At 36.0% G+C, this 20693-nt stretch overlaps 1 protein-coding gene across 1 annotated transcript; it reads left to right on the plus strand.

The window, feature by feature from the left end:
- Positions 1-3439: 3439 nt before the first annotated feature.
- LOC140158963 (death domain-containing protein CRADD-like) lies at positions 3440-20057 on the plus strand. Its single transcript, XM_072182262.1, has 4 exons — positions 3440-3546; positions 11313-11717; positions 12537-12716; positions 15042-20057. The coding sequence occupies exons 2-4, from the start codon at positions 11387-11389 to the stop codon at positions 15410-15412; spliced, it is 882 nt and encodes a 293-aa protein (XP_072038363.1). The 5' UTR covers positions 3440-3546; positions 11313-11386; the 3' UTR covers positions 15413-20057.
- The last annotated feature ends 636 nt before the right edge of the window (positions 20058-20693 follow it).

Below are 20693 nucleotides of genomic sequence, written 5' to 3' on the forward strand. Positions count from 1 at the left end.
TAATTTTAGAACCAAGTATGCCAGACCTTTGGTGTTTTCAGTAAATTTGCAGTAACGAAATTGTCAAAAATGCATCCTTTGGCCCCCATGGACCAGATCGTGTCACAAATAGACTATAGCAGGACAAGGTTGACTAAATTTACAGTATTCAACCATATTCATGCCATTTTGTTTGTTTATTTGATTTACTTGTGTCTACTATATATATATATCTATATTATACCCTAGAAATATTATGTAGGCAATAAACACTTGGTATAAAAGATTTTATCAATATAGTATAGGCAACTGAAATTTATTTGTTTACTTTTATCAAATTGTATGTTTTCTGATCAGATCAGAATAATGAGATAGTTGGAATATGATGTCTTTGATAATTTTTGTTTCATGTGCAGCTGCTATCTTCATCTCATGTCATTTTGAATTATTTTAGATATATTTGAATATTTTGATATGTTTCACTTTTTTTTGTTCACACATTTATTTTAAAATCTACAAAGAATCATGAATTGCTATAATTGTGTGAGAAAATTATTGTATAAGTAATGAAAATGTAAATCTGTTCCGAATCTAGTGACACCTTGTGCATATGGATTAGGTCTATGTTCACTGGAGGGGCATGCAAACTGGCACTATTATAGCCCTGGTATATTGATACCTATACGATGGCGAAGTTACATAATAAATCGGATTGACTACCATAGCAATAGGTGAAAACAATTTTGAACATATCGGGCTGCACTACAAGCAGGTTACACTCATCACCTGTGTATGTCTGCAATCATAGATTGAATATAATAGTGGTCTTTTCAAAGATACTAATCTTACAGGTGCAAGTGATCAGCATGATATGGTTCAATGCAGAGGTACCGTGTGAACGTATCAGTGCAGGGCGGTATATTCAAAAATTGTTTTCACCAATTGCTATGGTAGTTTTAACTACCATAGCAATTCGTGATCCACAGCCTCATCCCCCCACTTTTCTCAAAAAAAGTTGAGATTTTTATATCACTGGAAACCTCTTCCTACATAATGTTTATGTACAAAATATTTCTTGCAGATTAATTCGTTTAGCAAAGATATCGTGAAATTTTAATTTCGTTCTGGTGCACCAGAAGGAAATTACAACGCATTGTCTATGGAGCAGTGTAATACATAATCATGCATAACTCGCGAACGCAAAATCGGAATCCACTGAAATTTTGGGAATAGGTTTTTTTCGTGGATATCTAATGAAAAATGACATAAATAGAGGATGCTAGGATCACGAAATACTCCTTTAATCCGATTATTACGTAACTTCGCCAGCATATTACAATGCATCCAAAGGGGCAGGGAAATGAATGAAGTGTCACTGATGCTAGAATAGAATAAATTATCTTCAATCATTGATTCTAAAAATTATTGTGTTTTGTATTTGCATAATCTAATTATGTTAAAAAACAGTTGTACTATCATATATAATTGTAAATAATAAAATATTTTTCATTTTACATATCCAATAAGTTGTGAATTTTGGTGATTTTGTTTTGACTGGTACTGAAACTGCTCTTTAGTTCGGGCTCCAGTTATAAGAGATAAACACAACACAAATAGAAAGTCCTCACTTACAAAAAATGTATGCAACCAGTTGTAAATCTCCACCTGCATGTATTCCGATTTGGTTATACCACATGTGCTACCAAAAGCTTTAAATTGACATATATTGATCCCAATATATGAAATATGGAGCATTATTAAATGTTGCAAATTAAAAGGAGCATGCAGAACTGCAGAGGCAAATTGCAGAGCGTAACCATGACAAAACCTGAAATGACAACCAGTGGCGGCGCCTGAATTTTTTTTCGGGGGCAAAGTGTATTTCAGGTTTTGCCCAAAATTGCCGCAAAAAGTGGAAATTTACGTGATTTGGGGGGTTTTGCCTCAAAAGTGAGGGGGCAAGAATCATTTGGGGGGGCAAATGCCCCCCTTGTAGCGCCGCTAGAGGGTAAAATTCCGGTTAAAATGTACGAGAAGGCATGTACATTCCAAAATTAATTAATTCCAGTTTTGTACTATATATTTCACCAGTTTAGCTTCAATATGGCAAATTTTTTGCATTTGTACCATAAACCTATTTTGTCGGCAAAAGGTGCTGGATTCTCCAACCCCAATGTCAAAAAGAAATCTATGCCACTGTTAATGGATGTAGGCCTATATTGGTTTCTTTTTTAGGACATGAAGGGGGATAAAACCATAAAAAGGGGGGATAAAAAAATCCACCCTTTTTTCGGGAGGATCAAAAAATTTTGACGTCCGAGGTTCCAACTTTTCCAACCCCCTCCCCCCCACCAAAGTATTTATGAACACTCCCTAACATGATTGAGCTGGGTTTTTTGAAGACTGGTTACATAAGTGAGGACTTTCTTTTTGTGTTGTGTGGATATTATATGTGGGTGGGCCAAAAATCCTCAAATTTCCCTGATATACATGTAAGGGGTGGTGCAATAATTATGTGTACCCCCGGGGTGGTGAATTCTCAAAATGGTCTGCCAAAAATTGCTTGCCCCCCCCCCGTGCCAAAAAAAAAATCTTTGCCCCCCCTTTGATGTGCCAAAAAACCATTGCCCCCCCCTTTTGACATGCCAAAAATCTTTCCCCCCCTTACACATGCAAGATTTTAACCTGATTTAAAACCTTAAATTGTCTTATCATATAATAGCTTAGGGGCTGTGCAATAATTATGAGCCCTGGGGGAGGGTAAAATTGAGGGGGCCAAGAAATTTTTGGCGAGCCGCAAGGGGGGGGGGCAACCAATTTTTGGCAAGTCAAGGGGGCAAGCAATTTTGGCACACATTCATGGGCGCTTTTTAATTAAACGCTCTAAAAGACTTAGGAAAACAGTACGGAACGCACATTTTCCTGCTCGCTGCCACATAACATACATCTAGACCATTTAAGATTTGCAAATTGGGATCCCAAAAATTTGGCATGTTCAAAGGGGGGGGAAAGATTTTTTATGGGCTGAGAGGGGGGCAAGCGATTTTGGCGAGCCGCTTGAAAATTTTACCCCCTCCCCGGAGGCTCATAATTATTGCACAGCCCGTAAATGCGAGCGCAGCGAAAATGTTGCATATTTGAACGTTTTCCTACACTTTTTAGGGCGTAATGTAGAAACGGTGCCCAAAATATCTGTGCCAAAAATCGCCCCCCCCCCCCTTTCAACCTGCCAAAAATTGCTTGACCCCCCTTTCGACCTGCCAAAATATGCTTGCCTCCCCCCTTTTGGCCTGCCAACAAATCTTTGCCCCCCCCCCCTATAATTCACCACCCCGGGGGTACACATAATTATTGCACCACCCCTAAGCTTTATACCGGGATATACTTCATGCAGGGATTGTTTATCATCACACAACCCGGAAGTGAACTCAAACCGGAAGTCAATGATCCTGGGAAAATCCCAGCGGCGACGATTTTGTGCATTCATGTGTGGTTGCAATAATCCATTAATCCGCGCCCAAATTTGACGTTTTGACGTCTTTGTCATGGACTGTAATCACCTTAAATGTAAGAAAGGTAGTTTAAATAAACTTAAGGTGTAATTATAAGCATTGGAATTAACCCCAGGTATTTTTGGGCTTTTTAGTTTTAAGCTTACTTAAAGGAGTATTTCGTGATCCTAGCATCCTCTTTTTATGACATTTTTCAGTACATATCCACGAAAAAAGCATATTCCCAAAATTTCAGTAGATGCCGATATTATGCTTATGAGTTATGCATGATTATGTGTATTACACTGCTCCATAGACAATACGTTGTAATTTCATTCTGGTGCACCAGAACGAAATTCAAATTTCACGATATCTTTGCTAAACAAATTAATCTGCAAGAAATATTTTGTACATAAACATTATGTAGCCAGAGGTTTCCAGTGATATAAAAATCTCAACTTTTTTTGAGAAAAGTGGGGGGATGAGGCTGTGGATCACGAAATGCCCTTTTAAGTCTTTTAAGTTAAAAGGGCATTTCGTGATCCACAGCTCATCCCCCACTTTTCTCAAAAAAGTGAGATTTTTATATCACTGGAAAACAAGCTTAATCAAGCTTGCCGATACGCCTATTGTTATTATAACACTTCTCATGAATATTAATAACAATGACCTGGCTTTTCTCACCACAACATCACTTTGCACTTGAGAGAGTTGAATGGTTATTGACTAACATTCACATACACTCACCCCCACACACTGTGATCAAGTAACAAGTTACTACTAAGTTTGAAATAAAATGAAATAGTAAATTAAAAGTTTGAAAAAAGAATATTGAAATAATACTTAATTATTTAATTTTAAAAGTAAACTAAATTGAAAAAAAATAGAATAAAATAGAATAGAATAAAAGGAATAAAACAAAACTAAACTAAACTAAAGAATAGAATAAAATAAACTGCAATATAATAAAAGTTAATAAACTGCAATATAATAAATAAACATTAAATAAATAAATAAATAAATAGGGCCTAAAATGAGTAATTTTAGTTTATGAATATTAACCAACATGATTTCACTTAAGCCTTGGCCTATGATTTTTTTTAAATAAATAAATAAAAGAAATAAATTAAATAAAACATTAAAAATAAATAAACGAGCAGTGTTGGAATTAGTATGTATCGCATCGCATTTTGCGACTCATTTCTGTAGTATTGCTATTCAATTTGTATACTGTATCGCTAAAAATGCTACACAAAAAAACCCCGAAATGTCATGATGTTGTCAAGTAATTTTCTAGGTTCAAATTGCATTATAATGCACATCATTTTCGAAGCAACTGAACCCCTAAAATGCCAAATTATGGCCTAATTTACTTCAATATTTAATATAATGCACAGTAATAGTGCTTTGTAAAGTGAAATTTTAACAAGAAACAAGGCCGTGAGATGGGGAAATCCCGGCGGTCGCCATGTTTGTTTTGCCTGGCATAGAGGGCAGTATGTAATTATCATGGGCCAGTGGGTGCAGGCGGTAAATACCAGGCAATTTGATTGAATTTTTTTTTTTTTAATTAAAAAAAAAAAAAAAGAAAAAAAAGAAAAAAAAAAAAAAGAAAAGAAAAAGAAAAAAAGAGAAAAGAAAAAAGAAAAGAAAAAAGAGAAAAGACAAAGAAAAGAGAAAAGAAAAAGGAAAGGAAAGGAAATATAATCAACCCGCTCCACCCAAAAATAAAATTTTATGGTAGCACACAAATAGATTGAATTTGCTCGACAATTATGAATAGTCCCCCCCATTTTTGCATTTTTGACCTAGCGGTAACCCCTGATTTTGCTTTCTAAAAATGCTACACAAAATTGTGGAAATGCTACACAAAAAAATTTTGCATAGCATTTTTTGCTACGCAAAAAATTTGCACTAATTCCAACACTGTAAACGAGTTATATAGGCCTAGTATAAAGAAATAAAAATAAACATTAAAATTGATAATAAGTATAAATAAATAATAAATGCAGAAAATGTCTAAATTTATTAAAATAAATAAATTAATAAATACAAAATAAAAATATCTCAATTTTATTTGTATGTGTGCCGTGTGTGAGAGCATGCTGCTGCCCATACGTCATCGACATGCAGAAAACATTCAATCGATTGCTAACAGGAAGTGAGTGTGTTGTATTAATATTCATGAGTAGTATTGTAATAACAGTAGACGTATCGGCAGGCTTGATTCGCTTGTACTGGAAACCTCTGGCTACATAATGTTTATGTACAAAATATTTCTTGCAGATTAATTCGCTTAGCAAAGATATCGTGAGGTTTGAATTTCGCTTCTGGTGCACCAGAACGAAATTACCATGTTACAACGCATTATGATTGTCTATGGAGCAGTGTAATACACATATTCATGCATAACTCATGAACGCAAAATCGGAATCAACTGAAATTTTGGGAATAGGTTTTTTCGTGGATATCTAATGAAAAATGACATAAATAGAGGATGCTAGGATCACGAAATACTCCTTTAAAACTGTACATCATCATCATCAATGACTGTAAAGTTATTTTTTTATTACTTCGATCCGTGGTCCGGGTACGGGCTGGTGAATTGCGATCGCCTACTACGCGCCGCGCTGACGACCAATGGGTCAACCGGCTTTGTCAAGTCCGTTGGCGTTGATCAGCCAATCAGCGTGATTGTTTATTTCTTCTGTGTCTACGCTTGGCGCACAGCTCGGACCACGGAAGTAGTAAAGAATTAAATTTAATACATTCCCATGTACATAAGTTATATACATGTTGTAATATTCAATGGCTTTGAGTGTGAATTTGTATCATAATGTAACAAAAAAAGAACTACATGTAGGTCACTCCTTCATGAGCAAAGCTACGCAGCTTATTCGCAAATGAGGCACAGTGTCGACGCCCTATACGATAAATATAAATTTAATACTCGGGCGAGTGGTATTTCACCGAACGCAAGAAAAGGAGTTCTATCTGATTGGCTAGCAATCGATCGCTTAGGTCGCTCAGTAGTGGACTACAAACTCAAAATGGAGCAATGTATTCAATTCGATTGAAATCGATATTCTATTATTGACGAGATAAAGAGAGTGATAGTGTGTCAATAATGTACATTGTATAGCACCTGGATTTTACATGCATTCCTTTATATAATTAATTTCTCAAAGAGTTGAATATATCACAATTTTAACTGTGGATTTCAAAATCGTTACATCAAAATTGCAGTTAAACATATCCACAGCAAAATACCGGTCCTCACTAATTACTAATTAGTGTATTTAATTTCCAGTTAGTGTATTTAAAATAAAACCTGTGATTTACCTGACAACAAATAAAATTTTCTTGCAATAGAAATATCATATGGGATACTGATATGGTAGGTCGCAACCGCCACAACGTGGAGCTGCTACGCCTAGCTGACTTTTTGCTCCGTGGAGCCAAATTGACCAATCATGTTAGAGTTTTTCATTACTTGGAGGTAAAACTGACCAATCAAGTACGACATACTCATTACGTGAAGCGAATTTATTCATTAAGAATTTGCCAGACGAGCTTCACGTAGTTGCAAGATATCCTCGGTCACAAAAGTTATGATTCAAAAAGTAGTTTATGAAAAGTACGAACCGACTTATTATTAAGATGGACATGCACTCATAAGAAACTCATACAGTATTGTACATAACTATAGATATAGGCAGAGTGGTGGTAAACCATGCACACAATTCTGCGATCTGCAGTGTATCGCCGGGAGCTGATTTGTACAACTTGCGCGGCGTGGCCTGCGGAATTCGACCTTCAGCAAACCAGCAAACCAGTTCGTATTTACTTTATATACTAGTAGTAGGCCATACATACTGTAGTTACTGTCCGTTTTCCTATACACAATACACAGTGCGCTCACCATTGACGCGTGACCTCTACAAATAGTGTATGTTAGAAGTATAGGCCATTGCCTAGTTAACGCCACTGTGTAAAAAATAACTGGCCAATATTTAAAGTATTCTCTGAAATTCTAGAAAATATAGTTTTGTAACATGTCCTAAATTTTTAGCTAATTTAGGTGTTTGGAAATATTGGTACTTTTGTGTTTTAGGAAGGATAATGTTTTTAAACGACAAATAACACCAAAAAATATGAAGAAATTATTTCTAAACCGTGTTAAGTCTGCAAACCATTATGTTTCTCATTTTCAAGAATGCTGGTTAACAATAAGCAGACTATTGTCTCATTTCGTAAACAAAAGCTCACACAGTATTGTTACCTTGCGTTCGCTTTATAATCGTTCACCCAACTGAAATTATAATACCAGCTCATTGCTCATTGCACAGGTAAAACAGAAACAAGTGCAGTGTGTATTTAACCAGAGAAGATCTGATGTAACATAGTTGAGCTGTTTTCAATGAGTGTTATCTTGGTTTAATAGCTTTTAATGGGGTTTAAGTCCTTCAAAGGTCGTGGTGAATTCTACTGTAGACATGACTGCATCATGATTATTTTAAAGTCAACAACATTCAACAATATGATCACCGTGATAGTATGACATTATCAGTACCGTGGGTGTCAGTGATCCTGGCCTGACACAGTAGACAAAGAAACAAACAAACACGCCACACACATGACACATGCATGCAAGGTAATATACAAATATTGACTGCTATGAGGGGCATGGTTAAAATTATAGGCCCAAGGTGATCTCAAAACCATGACTATGTTATAGTTATGGTTTTGAGATCACCGCGGGCCTATAATTTTAACCATGCCTCGAATAAAAAGCAGTCAATATTTGTTTTATATACCAAATCTTAAGATTCTTGTCATCTGTTTGGTTAAAAGTATCGATTTTGGGAAGAGAAATTAACAGTTTCAATGCGAACGGCACACATATTACAATCTGCGATTTCTGCGTAATTATAGCGCGTGAAAACATTAACGCATGCGTAATATCATTTTACGCTGGGAAAAACGCGCAGTTTGATCGTGACACACGTGACCGGTCCATAGTTCATTTCCATGGACCGGTCCATAGTTCATTTTGCGGGCATAGTTAATTCAATGACTGCACTTTCAACCAATCAGATGACAGGAATCTATATATGAGGTATATAACATTGACTATACACTAATCAAACAATGGTATTGATCCTGTACAACTGGTCGTGGTTTATTTACATTCGATTCATTTAAAATCCCCATAGTAAACATTAATTTTGGCAAGAGTTTTCTCTCTCTGACGAGGATGCATCCACTGGCTCCGCGTAATGAAAAGATCTAACATGATTGGTCAATTTAGCTCCGCGAAGCGAAAAGTAAGCTACGCGTAGCAGCTCCACATTGTGGCGGTTACGGCCAGGCATATACTGATCATGCGAAAATCGTAAAAACATAGAATAGAAACAGTATGGCAGGCTCTGTGGGAATCTCAAATTGTATGCTTAGCCTAAGTCGCTCGGCCTATCTCGAACAAAATCACCATGCGTAGCTTTTGAAAAACGTGAGGATTCATCGTACTATCACGGCAATTTTTGACACAAAGATATAGGGATGATGACGGTGTGTGAGGTGTTGCTATGATGATCATGATGACATTAGTGCATTTTTTCATACATGTATATGTAGGTATGAGAGGCAAACCTTAGTTAACACATTTTCTAGTCAACCAAATTCGCCTAGACCGGGGCCCAAACACAATATATATTTACATAGAAATTTAAAAGAACAGATTGGACAGGCTGGTCAAGGAAACCTACATAAATATGTTTTCTATACTTCACTTGACCCAAATATATGACTTTTTATGGTGATAAGACAATCGCACATGGAATTTTAGAGGGATTTTGATAGCAGTTCCATTAAAAAAAGCTGCTATCATCATGAGACTATTAAACACCACCGAAATGCGGTTTTGGGGAATTTTGCTAGCAGAATCTTTTTGATGAAAGTCAATCTTTGACAAGATGTAACTTCAGTTTTGACTTTCTTTACTCAAGGGCTTTAATTTGATATATAAAATGATGCAGTTTGATGGCAAATTTGAATTCACCTAGCATACCTAATATGCGTTGTCTTGTCTATAGTCTGAGACTGAGCCGTGGCCAATCCTCTGAGGGGCACATGAAAAATTCAAAGTACCCCAAGTTATTCCTCACAGTCATGAACTAGACCACTAAAGACCAGACGTATCCTAAAAGCAGTTGTAGTAACTACAAATTTCGAACGTTTGAGGAGCCAGGACTGAAGAGGTGCATCACGCGCTGCGACTTCCGCGTAATTGGGGGCGTAATGTCTAACACATGCAGGGATGTCAGTTTTCAGGCAATTGCCTGATTTCAGGCCTTTTGCTACTCCAAATTTCCGCACTTTTATTTATTTTCAGCCCGTTTTGAGGCTTTATAGCCCAAATTCAGGCTTTTCCTGCCAAGTCACTTCAGGCCACTTTCATCCCTGCACATGACATGCAGAACGGCAGTACCCACAAGATGGCGGATCCCACGAAAAGGCTGACGGCCTCTATACCAATATTCCTTACAAGATGGTGTACAGATGGTGTACATGTACACCACCTTATCTTGTGATCCTCCAAAATCTTTCTCTGTCAGATTTTGTTTGTAATTTATGCCAGTCTGTAAGGTTACAGCTTAATCTCAATATGCTTGAACACAACAGAGAATGGCCTCAGAATGCATTGGGGGCAAAACTCCATAACTTAAAGTCAACTGTTACACTATAAAGTTGATTGCACTGTGCTATTGGAGATGAAGCAATTTCTTGTGATCCTCCAAAATCTTTCTCTGTCAGATTTTGTTTGTAATTTATGCCAGTCTGTAAGGTTACAGCTTAATCTCAATATGCTTGAACACAACAGAGAATGGCCTCAGAATGCATTGGGGGCAAAACTCCATAACTTAAAGTCAACTGTTACACTATAAAGTTGATTGCACTGTGCTATTGGAGATGAAGCAATTTTTGGCTTAAAAATTTGACATTCTTTGATGTTTTTAAAAAATGCTTCTTCTCTCACAAACTTATTCAGATTTTGATCAAAGTTGGCCACAAGATGCACTGACCCAAGCTTCTTTAAATTTATACACAGTTTTACAATGAAGAACATGTAGTGGTTCTTAGAGGCAATTTTGTAAAAAGGCATATTTATGTCTAAAGCTGCTTTTTGAATGGAAATCAGCAATGTTTATAAACAAAGGCAAGGAACTAATGTATCGGTTATAATGCTGCAGAGAACAGCGTATGACCACTTCACTTTTCAGTAACATTTTCTGCTCTTTATTAGATTTGCCGGGAGTTTTAAAAGCACTGGTCCGCATTAAAGTAGGATGCCTACTGCCAGGCAAAGAACAATGACCAATGCTGGGCAAATGTGTTGTGTGATGGCACATGTCACATTTTTCTTAGGCCTCCCCCCCAGGATGCCAACATGTATTAATGCTTCTGATACCATGTCCCATTTAGAGTTAAATATAATGCAAGGCCTAACTTTCAAAATGATATCTTTTATAAGTATGTAAATTTGTTAGCTGGATATTATTTTTGTTAATGTAAGGAATTTCCAAAATCTGATGTGCAATATCCATTTGTGTGGAAGTGGGTGGGTGGACTTGGGGTTGATGCTGTTAGAAGTGGTAATGACTGAGCATTGGGACTGGGAGTGTTTCAAGTGTTTTGTTTTGTGACTGCTTAATATGTTTGTGGATGTTTTAAGTATACATGTATGTAATGAATGTTTGCTTGTGGGCATGTAAGTGCTTGAGTTATTTTTAATCTGAAGTGCATGATTATGTAACCAAGTCTTTTGTTTTTATCACACAGTTAAGATCACATCAGGATCAGTAACTGTACTGCAATAAAACACGGTGCTTGCCAGTCACATCACACAGACAGACATGGAGCCAATGACAGACAGACACAGAGCTATTTTGCGGAAATCAAGAGTTTTCTTGGTCCCCGACATCGAGTTAAGCATCATAGATCACTTGGTGTCAGAATTGGTTCTGACTGCAGAAGACGAAGAACGCATCAATGCCGAGAAGGTGCGACATGACAAGATTAGGAAACTGATCCAACTTTTGCCAAGGAGGGGAGACAATGCATATGATATTTTCTTGAAAGTATTACATGAACAACAGCTTTTCTTGTATGAGAAAATAAAAGAATTAGAAAATTTGAGTGATGACATTTTGCTAGCAGACTCATCTTACTCGCAGCTTCAAAATGGTGAGCAAAGCGTACACATGAAAAGATGTTTGTTTGTCTCATCTGACAGATCTTAATTTTGAAAACGGGGAAATAGTTTTTGCTGCCAAAAGAATAGTGACCATGCATTATTTTAGAATGCCACAGAAATATTTGTTTAGGTTTCTACTGAGTTGTTTTTGCAGAGCTCTAAAGAGACAAAAAAGTTCTTCTGACTGATCTTAATTGCCAGAAAAAGTAGATGAGGACAAGCAAACATCTTTTTTCTTTGCCTAAATTTTTCTGTTGTGTTATATTTTGTAAGATTGGTTTAGTCCAGCTCACCGTATATAGTTGTATATGCCATCATGTATGAAGATAATTTTGCAATTTTTAGCCAATGTAACAATTACCAAGTCGAAGGTCTGAAGGGTCATTAGTCCAAAAACCCAATAACTTTATAAACCTAATCCTCATGCTAACCCTAATCCTAAACTTCACCCTAACCTTAACATATTAACCTAAGCCCTAACCTAAACCTAACAATAACCCAAAACATAACACAGACTCTATTCCTAACACTCAAAATGTCCTAAAAGGCCTTTAATTTCTTAATTATGTTACTTAAACTTACAATATCTGACCTAATTATTACACTCATTGTAATTGTTTCAATTTGTTACTTTGAGATGAAAAAAGTGAAATATTTATCACTCTTTTAGTTTTTTGCCAGTTTCGCCGGCAAAAACTGGTTTTGCCAAGTGGACAAAAATTGTGAATAAAACCATGTTTTTTTCCACTTTCGGCAAAAACTTGCAAACCCTGTTATACTGAAAAAAAATATGCTCTCTATCCATACAGGACCTTCAGGTGACTCTCATCCAAGAGAAGATGCATGCTTAATAAGAGAAAACCAAAGAACACGTGGCATCATTACACACCCAACTGATGTAGAAATGAACTGCCAGCCAGTGGTGGACATCAAGCCATGTGTTAATGATTTCAACCCAAATTTGACTGATATGAAGACTGAACCTATGGGTAAGATTTGTATTTGGTTATTCAATTTGAAGTCCATGCTACCCCTGTGGATGATTTAGCTAAAGTCTTTCTTAGAGGGAGTAGGGGTTTCAAATGAATAGTAAATTGGATAACTACCATTTGAATGATATTTGTCACATTCCTAGCGGAATGCATCAGAACTGCATATTTTTTTTATTTTTATTAAATACACAAAGTCACAGAGGGATGAAAATTATTATACTTAGTTTTTGATTGGATGAACAAATTTTAACCTTTACCCAGAGCAGCCAGCGCACATCCCTTTGTGTGTTTATAATAAATATGTAGATTTGATACCTTCTGCTAGAATCTTATGTGTGCTGACTGCTTTTGAGTAAAGAACAAAAAGTTCATCCTATCAACCCAGAAAACTATAGTAATATAATAATTTTCATCCCTTTGTCTAACTTGTTTTGTGCATATGGACCTTAGGGGAACTAAAAACTTGTGAACCCATTCTAGGAAAATATCACAGATTTATGATAATGAGTGGGTAACACAGTGTGCATAACAAACCAACAAACTGTTTTGTACTTGGCAATTAGGGCATCACATCCATAGCTGCAAGCCTGTTTGCAAGCAAGAGTCACTTGAAAACATATAATTAATGCAACTATCAGTTGTCTGACATATTATGATGCACCATTGGTCTGATGTACGTCATACTTTTATATGCACTATTATACCCCTGGTCAAAGTCTAAAGACTTATTATAAAACTGTCTGAATGACCTGCCATATGACATAGACAGTGGCGTAACTAGGGGGGCAAGGCAACCGAAATTCAACTTCATTGTAACCAAATTTCATTAAAGTGGTGTTTGTGCAAATTTTTCGCGCGCTCTGTGCGCAATTGTTTCAAAAATGGGTGCAGGGGAGCGCCATTATACATCCTTGCCCCAGGCGCCACAACCCCTAGCTACACCAATGGACATAGATATTGAATTGACCTTTTCGGTAATCCCATAAGCCTTTGCGCGTAGACATGAGATGTCGACATTTGACGACACGCTGATGTGCACATCTTTTAGTGAACATCGCTACAGCCCATTTCAAAGCAGTAAAGTGTGCAGTAACAATGTGTGCATTGGCATTGGCATGACATCAATTGATGACAACTCCGGTCTACTTTGCAAAGGCAAATGGGATTTACCCAAAAGGTCAATAGCTGCTTCGGCGGAATCCTGCATCAACATTTTGCTGGTAGATGATCCAACAATGAAACACCTTGGGTCTCATGGTGCGTCTAACAACTGATAGGTGCATAAACAACTGTTCAGAGCCTAAAACATCACCGCTATTATTAAAATTCCCCACAGCTCTTGGGGTGATGTTGCATAACTTCCCTGGTTGGGAGGGGGCAAAGGGAGGCAAGGTGACTCAAAGAGTGGGATAATGCCTACAAATCTTAAATATAACAGCAGCCAGTATTCTACCAGCAAGGTGGGAGATGTTCGGCAGGGAGCAAGGAGTTCAAGTGAGCCCATGAAGCCCACCTGTTAGTCCAACCCTCCAATTACATGAATACATGTAGTGGCACTTTAGAATTCTCTACATTGTAAAGTGGCACTTTAAGGAATTTAGTTGAGGACCTGTGATCTACATCTTTTTCTGTTTCCAACTAATACCTACTTCCAATAATATTTGAATAACAATTTAAATCAGTATAATCATTTAAAATAAGACTTCAATATATACTTGCTTATTTCACTTACCTGGAGCGCTTTCAAAGAACTTCCTCATCACCAGGCGATATTGTTAGCTCTGATAGTTTCTTGGAAACAGCTAGAGATCAACCTGATTAGATGATGTTACTGAATTTGGAAAATTAGTGTCTCTGGTCTTGCTCAGGTTGTCCCACACAGGATCTAGTTCCAACCTGATAAAACCCAGCAAGACCAGGGACCGGAATTTTCCAACTTCGGTGACGTTACCTGGTGTGGCATCATGATCAGATTCCAAGAATATACCAGAGCTAACAAAACAACATCAGCTGATGACAAGGAAGTTCCGCGTAAGCGTTCCCGGTAAGCGAACTAAACAATGAGTGTTGAAATCTTATGCTTGTTTCGTACTTTCCTGCCGCTTGTCGCTGAGCAGCGTGACGCATGCGCATTGCAGACAAACAGACACAATCGAAGCTTGTCATTGGTTAATACGTCTTGCCGGTTGCCGCAGCAGCAAGCGGCATGGAAGTATGACGGGGGCATAATTTTAAATTATAATTATTTTTTATTACCACTCGTATGAGTCTGTAGTTCTATAATTTAAATCATTTTCATTATTTTCTCTCTCTACTTCACAGATACGTTTGGCTTGCCTCCAATCTGTCTCAAGATCACCGGATCAGATGAAGGACAACGCATCGATCCAATGCGTACTATCCCAAGAAATCCACACAAAATCGTCCCTCAGAAAGCACTCAGCACGCTTGCCAGCAATCTCGGCCAGGAGTGGGAAGCCTTAGCTGTACATATGAACTTTACAAAAAATAAACTTTATCATTTCAAAGAAAACAGTAAATATAATGTATGGGGTCAGGTTTTTGCATTCTTAACTGCGTGGAGAAATAGCAATGGAAGTAACGCCACTTTTGAGAGACTTATTGGTGAGTTGAGGAGCTTTCAAACAACGGGTGTGGCTCCAGGAGCATATCGTCATCTTTTCTTTGAATAGTCATTTGTGTTGCAATCCAAGGTACAGTAAGAGTAAAGATTTCAGATGGTTGCATAACTAGATCTACATGCATCCAAAGGTTGTCTTTTGCATGCTAATATTTTTATGTAATTAGTTGTCTTTGTAATCGCTACTCCCTATTCCAGAAAAATACAGTACTAATTTTTTTGGATTGATAGATGTTATCCTGCTTTGCCGAATGAAACATACGTAAATCCTAATCCTTAGTTAGTTCTAACTGGCAATGAAAGTCAAATGTTAACTCTCTCTCCATGCGGGTATCGACTGCAGACGACAAGTTTATTTTCTTCCAAAATTCAAAAATATTAGAATTCTACATTTTTATGACCATATTTGGAATCAGCATGGAAAATGCATCAAAATGAGTACAAACAAGCATAGTATTGGTTCAGTGGTTCTTGAGATAACTCTTGATATTTTGAGAAAATACCTCAAAACTGGGACTTTTTATGTTGAAGCCTATGGCTAGCATGCAGAGTATTAATATTTGGTCAATTTTTGTAAATATGAGCCAAAAACACACATTCATAGGTTGTTTTTCGTATGCTGTGACAATCAAACCCAAAGACATGTACAAAGTCTAATTTCAGGTTATGCATTCTAATTATTGGAAAACACATTTTTGAATCTTGTTTATAACCAATTGAGATTTTGAATGCTTAGACTTGTACCAAGTCTTAGAATTTTTTGACTACATTTGTAAGAAAACATGCAACTTTTTAGCCAATTTTCCCTCAAATTACAAAAATATTAAAATTCAACTTTTATTGCCAGTTAAAAACTAACTAAAAAATCAGGATTTAGCTGTTTCATTTGGCAAAGCAAGATCATATTTTTTAATTCCAAAAAAATAGTGCTGTGTTTTTCTGGAATTTAGATCAATTAACAGCCTCGTCCCCCACTTATCAAATATATATTTTGGTATCAGGTGAAACCCTGGGGTGAAAGCTCATATTTTTGTCATAACCTCAAGTGAAATTTTAAGGCCTGGAAATTCAATCATTCATTCATTCATTCAATTAATTTATTCACATATCATTTTCACATTTATAATAATCACAATATTTTCAAAATCATAAATTCAAACAATAGCAAATTTATATTAAATTTGTACAATGAAAATTTTGTACAAATTACAATTTCCAAAATCATATACTAGAACAAATTTATCAAATATAGAAATATATATTTACAACATTTTACTCAAGTTAGACTATCTTTTGAATAAAGTGCTCAATCCCAAAAGGGAGAGCGTATAAAAATTCAAAGAACAGACCTTCCAGAATAGGTAGTCGTTACTCTGAGTTTCATGCCTAAAAGTTGGTTAAAATTTGGTCCCATATGAATAGTTCAAATCGTATGGCAATCACACTTGTGTTGTAGAGTTTATGTGTGGTGTTCTTTACCCATATCTTCAGATGACCTATGTGGGACCATGTCCCTATTTATTATTTTTGGTAAACCCATACCTTGATATCCAATTTTTCATGTTCAGTGTGTGTATGTACTGTTAATATAGTGTATTGTCATGAAGCTTGATTGTACATATTATATCACATTGAAACAATTTCATTTTGGATAAAATCCTGTTTGTTATTGAGATGTAAATAATTTTAAATTTGCAAAGAATGATTTTGATCTCAAACATTAACATCTGCTTTGTATTTTGAGTTCGGTGTATTTATTGTAAATACAGTAAGCCAAAAAACTAAGGTACCGGTTATGTTCACCTCCTGTATATCCTAAACAAAGACAGATATGTCATAATTGGAACCAGCAGCCGATAGCTGCATCTTTCAGCTTGAATTTAAGACCTCTTTCGTTGAAATTGTTCAAGAAATAAAGACACAACGATCCCAAAACCCAAGGAAGATATCAATGTAAAAGTTGCTTTGCTGCATTAAATGCCCTATTGATTTGTACACAAAGTGTTCGTGAACGAGAGAACTAGCGCTGCGCTTCCATTGATTAGCACGTTAAAACTAGCGTCGTGCTTTCATTGATTAGAACACAAAAGTGCAATTTTGATTTTGTTTCTTCATTAGGTTTTTCGATCACCGCTTTTTAATTCTCAACCAATTTCAACAAATAAGGTCTTAAATCAGAGCTAAAGAGTACATGTATTGACTGCTTGTTTTAATCTTTGTTTGTCTTTATTTAGGATATACAGGGGTGAACATAACTGGTACCTTAATTCTTTGGCTTACTGTATAGGTCATGTCTTTCACAGGGCTGGATTGTAACTGGAATAACCCAACTTTATAAATAATGAAAGAAAAAAAAGATTGTTTGCTTGTCCTCCACAACTTTTTCAGAATTGGGTCGGTCGGTCGGGATTTTTTTTAAATATATTTTTTAAAGGTCATAGCCAAAACATGACTGTATGCCTTTAATTAGCCTAATAAATAGCCCAAAATAGTTGTGAATTGGGATATTTCTCTCTGTATACCACTTCATTCATGTTTTTAAAACAGTTTAGAAGTGTGTAGAAACTGTACAAAAAGTTTTTCAGGATGTCAAAAATGTTGAAAGAAAAAAAAATTCTGGAATTTCCAAAATTAGGGTCAGTATTCATTTGTACAGTAAAACAAAAGAACAACTTTTTTCCAGATTTTCCACATTAAGGTCGGTGGAGGACAAGCAAACAATTTTTTTGGCCTAAGGGTATGTCTATCAATATCATATTAGGGCAATCCTAAAAAAAATGAAAGTTTTGATTTTTAATGGGACACCCTCTCATTTTGTTAATGTAAGTGAAACAATACCTAAATTCTGTACTTGTTAGCAGTTATGAGTGTGTGCTTTGAGAATTTCCTGTAATATTGTAAATAAATTTAATTTAGAATCTTTGTAAATAACGGAGCCCTTTATGACCGAATAATGCATTGTAATTAGCGTGCATGAAAATTGTCAGCATTTTAGCTGATTTCGACTTTTTTTTGTTATTATTTTCAGTGTTTTTCAGCCTATTTCTGAATCAAATTCACAGAAAATGGTAAGAAAACATGGTTTTCAGTGGAGTTTTTTTCAAGACCAGTTTTCATGCTTGAATTAGGCATAATAAATAAGTTGAATTTCCCTTTTCCGACTGATCTGAAAATCTAGGGTCACCACATTTTTTTTCATATTTGAATGTTTATATATTTGGTATAAAATTTGTCTGTTTGTAATTCTTACCATATAAGTCTGAAATATTCAACAACAAAAATTAAATCTTGATTTGTTTACCATCATATCTTAACTTGATATCATCTGTGGCAAAGCATTAAAAAAAACATTGTTTACTGTCATGTTTTATGGTGAACTTTCATATTTAAATATTGTTTCTGGTAAGATATTAAAGCCATAATGTGTGATTTGCTTCACAGCGATGCCCTCAATTTTACTCAGATTTCTACTTTTTGCATAATTATAATGCCCAGTAGTGTACTAAAATACCACGTAAAAGACTAAGCCTGAAGTGCTTTAATAACAGTAAAATTTAACTTTTTATATTAAAACCGGGGAGACCCGGTTTTATTCAGAGTTCACTGATCAAATGCTTGCTAATATGGGATAACATGTCCCGGGGATGTCAGCTTATGGGTGCACACGTCGAGCGTGATGCTCCATGCAGTATTACATATAATATGATCAGCGAGCGTATAGTACACGCATTGTAGGTGCTGGAATGAAATCTCAATTTTCTTTGTTATACCTCATTTGTTTGGCTCGAAATTAAAAGGGGATAATGTGATCAGTGAAAACAAACATTTAAATAGGAATCTATTCTTTATACAAATCACACATTATTGCTTTAAAAAAGAACAGGAAAAAGAAAAGTAGGCCTAAAGATAGAAACAACCAACCGACCATGACTTTGGTGCTTTAAGGGCAGTGTAACATCTTTTAAGGCCTCTTAATGGGTTATTCTAGTTGAAATTCCTACACTCCCTATGGAAGGCATGTCCTTAATCTTCTACACAGGGAGTGTGAATTTCAAATAGGGTTACCTGAATGGATGACTCTCCCAAAATTAGGTAAAAAGCTATTTTTGATTGTCAATGATATGAAATTTTGGGTGCTCCCATACAAAATCACCCCATTTTTGACATTGCCAATACCGAATGACCCCCTTTTTCTGAACATTTCTACACCGATAGGTGGGCACAGGTACGTCACCTTCATATGCGAGTGCCTCCCCAGGGTGACTCCATTTGATATCTACACCCCCATGTGTGGGGATTAAGGGTCATGTCTTCCATAGGGGGTATATGAATATCAATTGGAATAGCAAAATAAGAAAATATCATCCAACCAGCAGAGTTTTAAGGCGTGCGATGCAATCACACACCATCGCATGCCTTTAATCGCCTGTCCGAGTGTGATTTATTATATAGCATACCTCAATTCCTAAACTTCTTACAGAGTGCAATTTAATAGCACACCTGACAGCCTGCCTTAACATTTCTAGAAATTTGATTTGTAGCATGCCTGTTATTTTCAAAACTCAACCCCTGCAAAACAGGCCAATGGAGGTATTTTTTTTTAATTGAGTTGCATTAAGGTGGTACTACACCCCGTGATAAATTTGTGACTATTTTTGCATTTTTCTCAAGAACTAAAAACACAATGGTAATAAAAGTTTATGCGCAAAGAATCCAGTTTCTACACTGGAATTTCAGTGACTCAATACATGTTACGTTATTTATGATAAGAAAAGAGGTATAGCTAGAATGTACCTCATTTCCTAACATAATTATAAAATGAACCACTTGTCTTTCAGTGAAGTAATTGGATTCCTTGCCCCTATAATATACATAACTTATGTTACCAGTGTGTGGTTATTTTTTGAGAAAATGCAAAATTTATCAGGGTTGTAGTACCACCTTAAATTATCAAATCCCTAGCATGAATTGGGTAGCATGCAAACTTTTTTATTTTAATGCTTCTTGTCACTTTGCTTTCCTGTATCTCAATGTCATACTACTATTGCCACTATTATTGCCTGTTGGATCAGACTGTGTCACTTGTATATTAGATCTGAACATACTTAAATACTGTTAAATTTACCTGTCTTCTTAAGGTGGTTTAACGGCTATGATGTCATGCACAGTTTGACAGATGATACAGGATGTGTAAATGGGTGAAAAAATCTCTCCTGCCCATTTTTTTTTTCAAGAGCGTTTTTGACTAGTTTTTTGTTATTGGAAAAAAAGACTTTGTACACAGAGCATGTTGCCAAGTTAATCAAATAAATTCATGAAAACAGTTAATTTGT

Source organism: Amphiura filiformis, chromosome 8 (assembly GCF_039555335.1).
Source record: "Amphiura filiformis chromosome 8, Afil_fr2py, whole genome shotgun sequence".
Lineage (NCBI taxonomy): Eukaryota > Metazoa > Echinodermata > Ophiuroidea > Amphilepidida > Amphiuridae > Amphiura > Amphiura filiformis.

Bases quoted from the DNA above. Each gene is read 5' to 3' on its own strand.
- LOC140158963 (XM_072182262.1), top strand. From the start codon at position 11,387: ATGGAGCCAATGACAGACAGACACAGAGCTATTTTGCGGAAATCAAGA. The intron at 11,718-12,536 runs GTGAGCAAAGCG...CTATCCATACAG, and splicing joins TTACTCGCAGCTTCAAAATG to GACCTTCAGGTGACTCTCAT. The intron at 12,717-15,041 runs GTAAGATTTGTA...TCTACTTCACAG, and splicing joins TATGAAGACTGAACCTATGG to ATACGTTTGGCTTGCCTCCA.